Below are 14,545 nucleotides of genomic sequence, written 5' to 3'. Positions count from 1 at the left end.
ACTGCTCAGCTGCATCAAGAAAGGCTGCTTGTTTTAAACACTTAAGCATATAATCTCCTCTTGATGAGAACATGTAGGGCTGTTAGTCTTAATGAGAATTATGTGCATACATTGGACAGGACGTATCCCTTCAAGATAAATGCCATAGGTTTTTATAAAACATCTACAATCAATATAAACTGTTTTACTCGGCTGTGAAAGCCTTTATCACCATCTTAGAAGCAGTGAATCAAACACAGCCCCTCATCTGTCTACATCAGGGCATGTCTACAAGCACCAGCAATTGTGAGACAGGCAAGGCAGTGGATTTACAGTGTGCCAGCCCTTCAGTGGTAACAGTCTGAGCTTCTGCTTTGCACCTCCCAGCAGGCACAAGCAGGCTCACTTCCATTGCTCCAGCAAACACAGCCTTGCATGGGCCTAGTCGGTCCCAAGTTGCTGCTGGCTTTATCTCACTGCCTCTGGTGAGCAAAGTGCTGTTATCCTCTCTTTAAAGAGCTCAAAGGTTTAACTGATCTCAGGGAAGCCCGAGGTGAAATTGAGGATTAAATCCAGACAGCTGCTTGACTGCTGCTCTGCCCTGTCGCTCTGCTGCCAGGCCCAGAGAGGGGAATGGGCAGGCACACCTCCTCCAGGGAGGGGGGACACCTGCATTGCTCAGGGTGTTAAAGTGCTAGGTAGTACAGAACAGACATGGACATTTGAACTTGAAAGCAACAGCCATTCAGCCTTGCCCATATTACTTGTAATTTCACTCATTGCAAGGCATATACTGGGCGCAGGCTGTCCAGCAACAATGGCAGTTTTAAACTCACGTGGCAAAAAGTGCTTCATAATGGAGTTTTGAATAACTGTGTTACAATATATGGGGAAAAAAAAAGGAAAAAAAAAAGTGTCATTAGGGTTGCATAATTCAACTATTTAGCTGTTCATCCATTACAGCTATCCATATTCATTTAACAAATTGCAATCCACATTTGGGAATAAATTGTGTAGCTAAATGCCATGGCATGTCTATTTAAATTCAAATCTTTGCTACAAATAAATAATTCAGATATGAAGACATTAGAAGGCATCTGGAAAATAAGAAGGCTTTCTGACTAGCTAATCAGCATAGATGGATTGGTGCAGGACTCAAAAGATTTGGTTGTGTGCTTTGATTTTTGCTGCTTGTCTCCTGGGGGATGTTGCAAATTTACGTTATTTCTCTATGCCTCTCTTTCCTCAAATGCAAATAAAAGTAGGGAGCTCTACTCCCATGTATCGATCTGTGGATAGAAAATACAACAGCAAGACAATCTGTTCATAGCTCAGTTTTGACATTAATGAATTAGGCAAATTCAACAAATACATTATTTACATGACTTTTTCATCCCACATTAAATGTCCTATGTGAGATGACACACTGCAGACACTGTTCATGCAATCACCAGCCTCACCAAAAGATGTCAGCTAATACATTATTTACTAGGTGATATGGAAACAGCCATTCCTTGTTCATCCACTGTAAAGTTGGTAGTAATATATTCTCATTTAAGCCTTACAAATGCTTTTAGGTTGTTTTTTCTTGTCAGGTTGGGCACTGTAAATCTGAATTAAGTCTTGCCTTGCTTCAGTCAGAATTAGACTGTTTTCTAAAAAGATTTCTTCTTTCTCTTCCAGATGGTGACAAGGCTGATATTTCTGCCAGTATTTATCCAGACATAAACATTATTGCTGGAGCCCTGAAGCTGTATTTCAGAGACTTACCAATTCCTGTGATCACCTATGACACCTATTCCAAGTTCATAGAGGCAGCAAGTAAGTACTGCATAGTAATTTATACTGTTCTTTAATTATGTTTCCCATCCATAGCACTGTTCACATTAAAGACAGACAACAAATTGGAAACAGGCATTTCTCAGCCATATATTTCTCTTAAATGAAAGTTTTGCCTGAGTGATAATGTAGAAGGAACATCATGCAGTTAAAAAGAAAGAAATAAATGTAGAGTGTAAAAATACTTGACTGCTTAGCAAAGAACGTAGAGATCTGTGGTACATAAGAAGTAGCACACTTTCTCTTTTAAGAGTATCCTTAGTGATTTTGAAATGGCCCACAGAATATTGATAAGGAAGAGATCTGTGTCACCATGGGGGTCGAACTAGATGATCTCAAGATGTCCCTTCCAACCCCTGCAATTCTGTGATTCTGTGACCATGCTGAGTTCACCTTCTGGTCACCCAACCTTTCACTGCCCTTGCAGCCACAGGCAACTTTTGCTTTCTTCTCTTCCTCCTTAAGCAGAGAAAATATTTTTATAATTATTTTATATTTAACATTATTTCATAACTCATAAATAACACATTCAGAGGAAGCAGTTCCTATCGCAAAATACAGCAACATTTTAAAGGCAGGACATAAAGATTCTTAAATCTTCTAAAAGTTTGGGTTCCTGATGGCAGTTTTATGAAAAGTCATGGAACAGATACAAATCTGACTCACTTTATATTTTTCATGTCAAATACATGAAAAACCCAGTCAGATTTTTTGAGAGATTGCCAGTCTTAAGATGTTCTCACCTCACGGATCCCAGTGTATATTAATACATTCAGCATTCTCACCTTGCTTGTGTAATTCCATGTCCAAACTTCAGCACAGTCCAGTATAATCAAAAACAGTCTGTGAAGCACATATCCACACTCCCATCTGTTTTGGATGGCTAATTGAAGTGGTCCTACGTGAGATTTTTTAAAGAGTCAGTTCCAGACAGTGTATTATGAAGAACTTAATGAAGCTCAGGTGGTGTTCCTACTACTGTAGTTAGAGCAATGGACTGTAGAGATGACTAGGGTGGTTTTTGTTGCTGATTTCTTTGTAAAGCCGTTCTTTTGAGAAATTGCTGCTGTGCTTCCTGTTTTATCCCTGCAAGCACAGTCAGTGGCTTGTGAAGGACTCCATAATGACAACTTAGCTTCCTGAATTATCGCTGTTTACAAATAAAAGGCTCTATTAACATTAATTTGTTTGGTGTTTTACAGAAATCGCCAATCCTGATGAGCGACTAGAAGCAATACATGAAGTGTTGATGCTACTCCCTGCGGCTCACTATGAGACACTTAGATACCTAATGATTCATCTCAAAAAGTGAGTTAATTGGCATGCAGGATAATTCTTGTAGAGCATAACAATTTTCTGCTTTGAAAGAGCAGTATTACAGAAAATATCAATAAAGCTTCTATTCCGGCACTACCACTCGAGCAGCAACATTATAAACAAACAGACAAGCTATGCTTGTACAAATGTGCATATATAGTGTAGATTCTTCTGCTGGCAGATCATTGCAAGCCTTTGAGGAGTTAATTGAGATTTGTCACATTTCTCTGAGGCAGATTATATCAGAAAAAATACCAGAATGGCAGGTACTACTGCTAGGTGTTAGATGTTCTGTGGCAAGTTATTTGATCATGCCTTCCTTCTGCCTCCTCTTTCCTCCTGCTCTGTTCTCCTGTACTGTAACTCTAAAAGGTAGGAGCTGTCTCTCACTAGTTGTTTGCTCACTTCATCTTTAAGCCACGAAACAAGCAGGGCTTATTTTATATTACTAGTAGAAGCGGTACAAGCTGTTTCCAAGTGTTTCATATCTCCTTTGTTTTTAAACACGCAGGAATAAGTTGTCTCACTTTCATTAATTTCAAGCAAAACTGTTTTTCAAAATTATGCTAAAACCACTTGGCTACTTTGGGCATTTGCATGCCTCAGAAAGTCTCATTTGCAAGCGTTTAAAAAATGAAGCACAGTAGGCACTGACACAGTCATCTCAAAGCAGGCCTCCCTGTAAGAATATATTGCCTGAATACATTTAAGAATATATAACTCTTTTCTCTGGTTAAAGTCAATGGTGTTACTTGGAAACAACAGAAAAGGGGATAAGGGAGAAGTGAAACTACTTGCCTGTGGAGAATTTTCTGATTTTGATCTGCATGTTCTGTACTACTAATACTAGTAGTACTGTACTACTACCAAAGTGAAAAGGAAAATACCTCAACTCATGTAAAATCGCATCAGGCAGCTTGTGTGAAGTGCATTTCATGCTTAATCAGGTTCTCATTATGCAGAGACTTTTCGTCATTGGCCCAGGTTATTACGCAGAGTAATTTTTCCTTTTGATGAGACATCATCTGGACATAAAGGATCTCCTGCAGAAATGAGATGTGTGAACACCCATCCTTGTAGCACGTCTGCCTGGATGGTGGTTCAGGTTTTTGTTCAACTGTTGAGCTGAACTACTGACGAGACAAAAAATATTCAATCAGCTGATTAATCCACTTTCTGAAATGCTTTTAAGCCATGCAGTACATTTGCTTTCCTTTTCCAAACTTAAGTTTTCAGCATCTGTGCTAAAACCGAGTGTATGTCAGTTCCAATGGAGAACTTGACAGTGAGATCTGAGGGAGGAAGAGGGAAGGTTCTAGGTTGAGGCTGTTCTGTAGGTTAAACATAGGGTCACAACTCTATCCATAGAGTCCTTCCTGCATAAAGAAAACATACGTTGTTCAGGGAGTCTTTTATGTAAAGACTGTAGGGTCACAGCCTCTACACTAGTATTGGTTATTAACAGAAAAGACTGCATTGAGTTGTTAGCAGTACTTCAACTGAAAGGGACACAAAACTGAGCTCAGTCAAATTGGAATTACCCTTCCTGCATCTATTTATTGCCTTTCACCTTCCTCCATCAAAAGAATACCTAGTGTAGTCAGGAAAATCAAGCAGAGGATAATGTCAGTAATGAAGAATGAGTTTGTCAGCTGATTAATTAATAGCTATCTTCAATTGAATGTTCTTTCTGATAACATTTTACTCAGAATTCAAGGAAATACAGTAGAATGAGCAGTCCCCCCCTGTGGTGAAACACATACAGCTCCACACTGAAGCTGTGTAGCTGAATCTTCTCCATGCACACCTCGAGCCTTGCAGGCAACCATCTCCATGTGCCTGCACAGAGGTGCTAGTAAGATGTAGTAAGATGTATAGTGAGATGTATGTGTATGTTCAACATTCCTGTTGCATACAGGCACAGGTGGAAAGCAGTGTGGGGCATATAACTGTACAATTAGTGGCTAGGGCTAAGCAGCCTATTCTCCTTGCAAAGCAACAGCTAATCTATCTGTTAGAATGTGTTGATACATGTGTGATTAGGGGCACTAGTTGAATTCTGATCCAAAAGCAAAGAGAAACTGTGTTTTTCAGTGATAGCCATTCTTTGCAGAGAGCTGGTGGTAGATGGAAAACCTGATCCTGTACGAACCTTGTGAATGAGAAGGCCAGAATGTCTCTTCTGGTTTCAGCCTCTTTGTGCTCCCCTGGAAGCATCCACTGCCCAGCTGCAATCCAATTGGGAATTACTATGTCCAGGAGTGGTTCCAACTGTTGACCATATTCAGCATGACACCCGCCAAGCACAACACAGAGAGCTGTGTAGAGTGGGGGACTGCTCCATCCATGATAATTTCAACCATTATTACACTTCTCAGAAAAACAGTTGCCACTAATTCTTATACCTTAATGGATATAATAATGGAATAATCACTGAAGAGTTGCAGGAGGAGTTTTCAAAGGCCCTGGAATACACAGCCCAACCATAATTGCATCGTGCTTGCAATGGAAATAGTTACTGTGGAAATAGGTACTACACTGAGTGAGAGTAAAGACTGGTGCTGAAAAATACCATTATCGGGCAATGCTTGATGTGAAACAAGACTGCAGGTTAAGATGCAATATGTATTTTTCTTCAGGGAGGTAAACAACTACTTAACTTTTCTTTTCTATTTCAGGGTTACTTTGCATGAAAAGGAGAATTTTATGAATGCTGAAAACCTGGGAATAGTGTTTGGACCTACTTTAATGAGACCTCCAGAGGACAGTACCTTGGCTACTCTGAATGACATGCGGTACCAGAAGCTAATTGTGCAAATTTTAATAGAAAATGAAGATGTTCTCTTTTAGACAGACATGGGCATATCTTCAAGACCACTTGTTTTAAAATAATTAGTTTGAAGGGAAAATAACGTTTCTTTAATTAAAATAAATAAAGGAAAAGTTCCTTGGCTGCACTTCAATTTCTGCAAAGCTGCAGATGGATGCCAAAATGTTTAGGGAAAGCCTGTGTCTCATAGACATATGCCTCTTTGTAGAAGGGGAAAAAAAAGGTCAGAAAAAAAACCCTCTCACCTTGTATCTTTTGCCTTGCCTCGGGTGTATATTTGTTTTGAGAAGCTGCAAACAGTTTTATCGTTAACTTATTAAGAAACACAAAACGTATTTTAATATGGCTAGAGAAGCAAAAAGGTACTTAATCAGCATTACTTGTATACATTTCCCTCTCTGTAAGACATAATTATCTATGTCAATTGTGAAACAAAACCTATATTATAAAGATATTTTTACTTTACCTAGCTGAAAGAATGGCATTTTATTTTAGCAAACTATAAATCAATGCGGTGCATTGATTGTTTTCCACTCAATTCTTTCCTGCATTTTTGCTATGATATATTGAAAACAATTACCACGAATGCAGTATTATCCTGACATACCTCTTTCATGGCAAATGTTTTAAAGGAGAACCTTTCTCTTGTGTGTATTCTGACTTTCCTTAGGTTTCTTTGCATTTAGGCACTATTATTCCAAGACTGTGTAGTACACTTCTAACCATTTTATATTTTCAAAAACATACAGTATTTTCTCACTTTTTTTATATTTTACTCCCATATAAAATATGATGTTGAGAATTTTCAGAAGTCCTGGTGGTAGGATCATTTTCACACAACAGGTATTTTTTTTTTAATGATCATTAAGTTGCTATGTAAGTTAAGTGATGCTGGGACACTTTATATTTTCTGGCCTTGTTGAGAAGTCAGCACTTTTTTTGAGTTAAATATGAAGGATTTGGTTTTTCTGTAAAAATCAAGCTATGTTTTGTCATGTTTCTGTATTTATAAGTGTACAGTAAATCTGCGGAAAACTGAAGTTATTTCTCTTGAATGTGTTCCAGATGGTTTTGTTTTATTTTGTTTTTTCAAAAAAGAACAAAAAAAAAAAAAAACAACAAGAACATGGAAAAGTGGAAGTTGGTAGTTTTAATTATTATCAAATTTTAATATTTTTCTCCCCTCACAAACATTGACTACAGAGTTCATAGTCTAACTGCAACTTATTTCTAATTATAAAGCTGTTTCTCAGCATGAGATATTTCTGCAAGCATAGAAAATCAGTATACTTTACTACCAAACTCAATCTCAGTCCGAAAGAAAATGTAATCATCCCTCATCCTGATCGTTTGTATGATATGGCGGGTAACTCCGTTTCCTGAATTATTTCAGGGAGCTCATGTTTCTATTCAAATTGAAAAAAAATACATGTAACTATGATAATGAAGGAAAGTGGAGGGTATTACTGTAAATCTGTTGTCTTCTAGTGAAATAACTAAGGGCTAGATAGATTAACCCAGATTGCAGAGCAAATGCTAAATAGTCTGAGTTCCCAATACTTCTGTAGATCCTCCTGACATGTACAGGACTATTTGTTGTAGGTTATGTACTACTTAATACTGTCATAAAAATGATCTGGAAATGGTTTTATTTTGTGAAGTGAAATATGCTTTGTAATTTATGATAGTGTAAATGGAAGGAAAATCCCATTAAATGTGTTAAAAGAGTTCTGGTGTCTGTCACTGACTACATGGCAAACTGCCAAATGACTGTCAATCACTCACTAACTACTGTCCTGGCATGGCTGGAAAACACTTGGAAAATGTAAAGAAGCTTAATTGAGGCAACCAGTTTCAGATGGGTAGTTAGTAGCCCATGCAACCAAGCCTCTGCACACCAGGATTTAGTGTGATCGCTCTGAACCCCTCTGTGTAAAACTTCTAACAAGCATAGGATCAAAAATATCAATTCAATCCATCTTAATGCTTTCCAAAAATCAATGTCATCATAGCAATTTTCCACTTCCTTGAATGCAGAAATTTGCATAGCAGTGATTTTATTTTTTCTAGTCTGTTCAGTAGTATGTTATTTTGTAAAGGCAGAAACAGTATTCTAGTACCAGTATTATTTTTGCAGGAAGACAGGCCGTTCAGCTTCTGTTCCTCCCTTCCCCTCTACCACTGGCAAACTGGTAGTCTTCACATATCTTGCAGTCTGGGATCTTTAACATGTGTCTCAGCCTAAGGATACAAGCAGTACGTTCAGAAATTCCCAAGCAATCACATCTCTAGAGGGACAGGAGTTTCTCATACGTTCAGTGGAGTGTTGAATACAGTTCTGCACCCCAAAGCCCGAACAGCCAATGAACTGCCCATGTTTGCTCAGCTAAAATGGGGCCAGTGTCCTCAGGGGCTTGCTGTGGAGATAGCAGGCTCCTTTCACCTAACACAGGACACAGCCACGTGGCCTGGGAAGCAGGCGAGCCTACTGTTAGAGCCTCAATCTTCTCCAGGTCCTTGAGAAGGCCTTTGGTGTGCAGGGACTGCTATCCACCGTTCTGCAAGCCCCATCTCCTGGCAGAGTGCAAGCTGCTCTGCACCTCAACAAAGCTGGTCCCTGCAGATACTGCACTGAGATGACTCACCTCCCATAGAGCAGAAACATCTTAGTCATGCTAATAAAACACTGCATGGAGTTAATGATTTATAAGGCAGTCACTTTCATCGGTTCTGTGGAACTGCTGAAGTCTCTTTTTTGTGGCTGAGTCATTGTGAGACTCACTGCTGTTTGGCTTAAATATTTTGAATCTGATGGGAAAACCAGAGGAATTGTTTTGAAAGAACAGTGCAGTCTGATATTGTGTCCCACACACCGCAGAGCTTTCCCCTTAATGCCCACACCAGTTGGTTTCTCGCCTCCATCCTCTGGCCTCCCTGGAGTCCCCTGCTGCACAGCCCCCCCATCCCATGCTGGACAAGAGGCAGCACATGCTGTGCCTCCCTCCAAATTGAGTGCAAAGCTGGAAGGGGAGCCGGCTCGCCCAGGGCTTTCTTCAGGCAAAATGCTGGGTCTTGGGGCTCTGATCTGGGCTCCCTATTCAGACATTAGTTGTCATGAAACTTAATTCTTCCTCCTGCCACTGTCAAATATCATTGAAGTTGGACAAAAGATTCAAAAGTTACTGGGGAAGAACTTGCAAAAAAGAGAAACAGAAAGCCTACAGACAACTTCTGTTGGAAAACTTACAAATGAAGTTACAAAGGGAACGGCTTTCCTCTCAACTCCACTGCTCTGTGAGCTGATGCCAGACTAAGCTTCTGAACAGCTGATTTAATTTTATTTCTAAGCAAAAAGTAAGACTGCAGTTTCCTGTGCAACACACAGGATGAGGCAGATCTGCAGGCACTTGACCTGAGACACTGGGAAGGGTTGTATCAGGTTTGGAATCTCTTCTGAGATGAGGAGAGACCTAAGCAGTGTGTGACTGCCAAATTTTGGACAAAACTGTGCATGAGTATCTTGCAAAACCCTGGTGTTAGTAAGATCTCAGAGAGGTGCCTGTGGTAATAATCAGCTGGGTTGAAGGAAAGCTTTAAGTCCCACTGCCAAAGAGGTGAAAGTGAACATAGGTACAACAGTTTGCAGAGCACGTGGAGAAATCATGTCTTCTGTGATAAGCTCAAACACACAGAGTGCAGGTCTGCACAGGCAGGACACTGAGAGCTGCCTAACTGTGCTGGTACAGGGCACCACCTGGGCTCTCACATCTGCAGGGAGGGCACTGCCTGAGCCCACCTTGGCTGCTGCTCTCCCCTCTCCCGTTCCACCTTGAGAAGACAGCCCATGGCCAGAGCGTTGGGACCCCGAGCCGTTCCCACACACTGCTGAGCCCTGGCAGGACAGAACTTGTCACGTATCCTTACTTCTTTATCAACAAGTACAGACTCAAGGTCTGTAGAAAAGGGAGGGGGAAGATCTGAGTGCCAACAGACAAACCCCACTGCCAATAACCAGGAACAGATGCAAACTGAGCAGGAAGGTAATTCACACACAAAAAGAATGCCATCTAACTGGATCCTCAAAGCAGAATGATGGTGCTCTATCTTCCCAGACTATCTAAAGGCAATGAAGAGACTCTTATCTCTTGGAGATAAGAAGAGTGAGAGCATCAGTACATTTTATGTTCTTTAGCTAGTAAATTCCCTTATTAAAGCAAAGATTGTGGTTAAAATTCAGAAATCTGAACCTTAAGAAAAGGTGGTTACTGCTGAGTGCTGTAGGGCCTGCGTATTTATGACATCAGTGGATCTTACTAGGCCCATACCTTACACTCTCTGTCCCTGAAGGCATGGTCTTCTGGCTGTAATTATGCTGATGCTATGGCTAAAGCTAAGTTTGGAAGTTCAAATAATTCAGCCTGAAGGACCTGAATTATTGCAGGGTGTTGTAAGAACTCTACAGTTAGGAAGAATGCATGTGTCCACTGGGGCCTGTATCTTACAAGCTGCAATGGAAATAAACAAAGGGTTATAAGTGAAGAACCTGTCAAGGTCCTTTTTCTCAAAGTATCAGCCATTTGTCAATATTAATAGGAAGGTTAGAATGAGAAGTAGGGCTACATTTAGGGTTAGGAGCTATGGATCCTGAAGAATGCTAATCACTGCTGGCATTATTTGAAGATACCTTATTTTTTGTTCTACTGACAGGCAGGTATGTACAAAGGTCCAATTTACCATGTGCTGCTGCCCAAGAACATTCAAAGGAAGCCTAAGGTATATAGGTGTTTGTAACAAGGTAATAATGTTAGGATTGGGTTAGGAATCCAACACTGAGGAACTTGTTTTGTTACCGGATGCTGCACAGCCCTCAGTATTAGGAAAAGGGCTGATGTCAGTAAGGGACAGCTGCTGGGGGACAAAAGGGAAGAGAGCAAGAGCGTTGATGACATAACAGTTACAATTAAGGTAGGAATTGGGGTTAAAGCTTAGGAAATCTGAAGCCTATGAAGGGAATCAGGGTTACTGCCATTATATGTGGAGTAATGTCTCTATTCATACATTGTGTTCACAGGCATCAGTGCTTTATGCTCTGTTTTCCTGAAGCTTTGGGCCCTCATTTTAGGCATGGAAATTGTTAGGGTGAAGTTTCAGAATCTGCTGTGCTCTGAGCCAAATTTATTCATGAAGCTGAATTCTCCACTGAGTGACAGTGATCACTAGCATTAACACAAGCTAATGTTCTTGGTACATCTACAGGACCAGCTCACTTTGTAAAGCTGCCATCAGAGCTCATGAAAGGATACTGTCCAGGCTATTACTGGAGGTAAGATTAGGAAATTGAAGACTACGCCTGTGTCGCTCAATAAAATGAGGCTAAGGACTTCTCCGAAAACAAGCAGCAATGACTTTCCCTGTCCACACTACACAGGACTTAACTGAAATCCCCTCAGGGGCCCAAGGTGTCACCTGTGGCCTTTAAAAGTGTTTTTTAATCTTTGTAGACACTGAATCAAAAATTGTGCCTTATTTCCTGTAATTCTGAAAGGGGTCGTGTTGCAGCCTATCAAACTGGTATCTTCAGTCCCTGAGGATGAGGCTGTTCAGTGCACGTCCTTGACAGTCACACGAGGAGTGGTTGTACACTGGCCTGTTTGAGGGCACATGACCTGTTGCAATAACGTTGGAGGACTGTGGAGGGAGACAAACTGATGTCGTTTTGTCTGTTCTCTGTAGAAGTAAATCTTCGCTCTTACCGTCGCCAAACCATGCCTGAGGAGTGGGTATTAAATGACATGAGGCCAAAAATCAAACCAGGGAATCACAATTTAGCACTTAGACCAATTCAGGAGTCACAAATTTCAAACTCACACTGTTTCTTATGTGGGTTTTTTTGGCAAGACAGTCATAGGCTGGGTGTGAAATGCTCGATTTCTTACTGGATGCTGCAGTCCCACAGCATTAACCAGCAACCTGGTGTTAGGAGGGAAGATGTTCCCTGCCACAAAACAGCTGGAGTCCCTCACCATGGTTATAGCAAAGGCAAAGGTTTGAAATGCCAGCACTTGGAAATCTAAAGCTTCAAGAATTGACATTGTTGCTGACTTCTTCAGAGCAGACATCCATGTAGATGGAAGTCGATTTTTATTGTAGTAACATAGAATCATACAGGTTGGAAAAGACTTCTAAGGTCCTCTAGTCCAACCACTGACCCATCACTACCATGCCCCCTAAACCATGCACGTCCATGTCTTCTTGTGTTTTTTTCTTATACCCATGGTTATAATTAACCATAATTAGTGGGCTCACATACTGGTATCAGTATGGTCCAATCGTACTCAAAAGGAGCATGTTACAGCATAGAAGAATCGGCCCTACAGTTTCCTCTTACAACGGATTGTGGTGTCTGCTACAATCCTGCACCTCCACCCTAGCTGAGACTATAAAACCACATCAGCTGTTATCCTCTCTACCTGCAAAAAAGGACAGAATTTAACCTCAACAATCATAAAATGAAACTACTATCTAACTTACAAGTAGTGATAGAATGTTAGACTGCTTTGCTTTCTTTTTATATCAGTTTGAGAAATATATACATACCAAAGTAATGCAACAAGTACTGATGCAGGAAGAAAGGAGCAGAACAAACATTTTTCACAGTCGGAGCTGTTTCTGTATAAATGCTAATCTTAGTGAACATCTCAACTGTGCTATGTCTGACTGTAGCAGTGACTTTCAGGCACCAAGCAGGTTTTGCCATTCTTCTGTTCAGCCCCATACAGCCTCCCACACACAACATCTCTTACAAAGCTTTCCCAGTGGCTTGACCCCTTTCAGGAGACCTTGCTTTCAATAAAGTACCAAAAAGGACAAATCTTCTTCATTGTAAGGTTCATAGAAAATCGATGAAATTTATATGTTCAGTCAGCTACAAATCAAATTAAAATAAAAATGTAATAGATCAGTGAATGTTTTATATAAGCCTACAGCCAGAGTGGCTACTATAAATGTCAACCTATAATGCTCCGTGAAAAGGACTGCTAATAACTTCACAAACATAATTTAGCTTGGCACTTCTGTAAACACAAGGAGAGGAGAAATGCTTGTGTTCTTTCTCCATAGATACCAACATAGCAATGGGTTATACTCACTGCAGTAAACTGGATCCTGTGGTTTAAGAGCCCAATGCCCTGATGCTATGAATCTCAGAAAATGAGAGTTGTTTACTTGTAAGCGTGCAACTCTTTTCTTGGTAGAAGGTATTGGTTTATTCCTGAATAGATTTATTTTTTTTTATGTGTGACAGAGTGCTTTCAAGTGTGTGTGTACATGCACATTTCCCAGTCCCAAACCCTTTGTATTTGAAGAGAGCAGTTTACGGAGCAATGTAAGTGCACACCCTGTCTCCTCACACAATCACCTGCATTCTCCAGTCCCAATGTCTCATCGCTGTGGGCCAGGCAGTGGCAGAGTTTGGGCTGCAAAGAAGAGAAGGCTGAAAGGTCACTGCTTCACAAGCTGTTCCATGAACAGCCCTGAGTTAACAGAGAGGGTGGCAGACCTGAGAGACGCGTGTTAGGAATCACGTGAATTTTAGATGTCATGTCAAATATGACATTTCCCCAAAGGACTAATCACCGAGTTCAACACATAGCAAATCTTTTTTCTTTCTAGTTGGATGAAAAAAAAGGTAGTGTTCAGTTTTGGACCCCACATGAGGATGATACTGAGGCCCTAGAGGTGTCCAGAGAAGGGCAACAAAGCTGGTGAGGGATCTGGAGCACAGATCTTACGGGGAGCAGCTGAGGGAAATGGGATTTTTCAGTCTGGAGAAGAGGAGGTTCAGGGGAGACCTTATTACTCTCTACAACGGCCTGAAAGGAGGTTCAGGTGAGGTAGGGGTTGGCCTCTTCTCCCAGTAACAGTGCTGGCACAAGAGGGAACGGCCTCAAGTTGCACCAGGGGAGGTTCAGGTTGGATACTGGGAAAAATTTCTTCGCAGGAGTGGTGATGCAGTGGCACAGGCTGCCCACGGGGGTGGCGGAGTCACTGTCCCTGGAGATGTTCAAGAACTGTGTAGGTGTGGCACTGAGGGACATGGTCAGTGGGCACGGTGGGGATGGGCTGATGGCTGGACTCGATGATCGTGTTTTTTTCCAATTTTAGTGATTCTGTTCTACTTTTCTGTGGCCAGCATCACATAAAAAGTCCCACATAACTACAGTAAGTATAAACACAACACTGCACCGCTTTTTTCCTCGGCATTACAACTACCGCACTCACTTTTTTTTTTTTTTTAAAGATGCCCAACTAAAATACAATCCCATTTTCCCTAAGGCACCAAAGCGCCCATCTGCACACACCCGCCACGCGCACAAACAAAACACGCACCGGACGCCTCCGGACGCGACAACCTCAGCCCTGCCAGCACCGCACCTGTAGCCCCGTATTTCATTACACACTTGCGGTGCCGCAGTCCCCTGCTCCCCTTCCCGCCCCCGGAGACACAGCGGCAGAGCCCGGGGCCGCGCCCCAGGGCAGGTGCGCGGCTCCCGCCGCCTCCGCCCCGCCCACCTCCGGGCT

The 14,545-nt window shown here is 41.4% G+C and overlaps 1 protein-coding gene across 1 annotated transcript in view; it reads left to right on the top strand.

Moving 5' to 3' along the window:
- The window catches only part of CHN2 (chimerin 2), a 156,951-nt gene extending 149,899 nt beyond the window's left edge, over positions 1 to 7,052 (top strand). The window contains exons 11-13 of the mRNA XM_065752490.1: positions 1,663 to 1,800; positions 3,021 to 3,126; positions 5,814 to 7,052. Of these exons, the coding sequence (XP_065608562.1) occupies positions 1,663 to 1,800; positions 3,021 to 3,126; positions 5,814 to 5,985 (416 nt within the window). The 3' untranslated portion in view covers positions 5,986 to 7,052. The remainder of the gene's footprint in view (positions 1 to 1,662; positions 1,801 to 3,020; positions 3,127 to 5,813) is intronic.
- Positions 7,053 to 14,545: the final 7,493 nt, after the last annotated feature.

This window comes from Cyrtonyx montezumae, unplaced genomic scaffold (assembly GCF_038088225.1).
Source record: "Cyrtonyx montezumae isolate F1298 unplaced genomic scaffold, pur_monq_1.0 scaffold_8, whole genome shotgun sequence".
Classification (NCBI taxonomy): Eukaryota; Metazoa; Chordata; class Aves; order Galliformes; family Odontophoridae; genus Cyrtonyx; species Cyrtonyx montezumae.
This window is presented reverse-complemented; position numbering and strand designations above follow the sequence as displayed.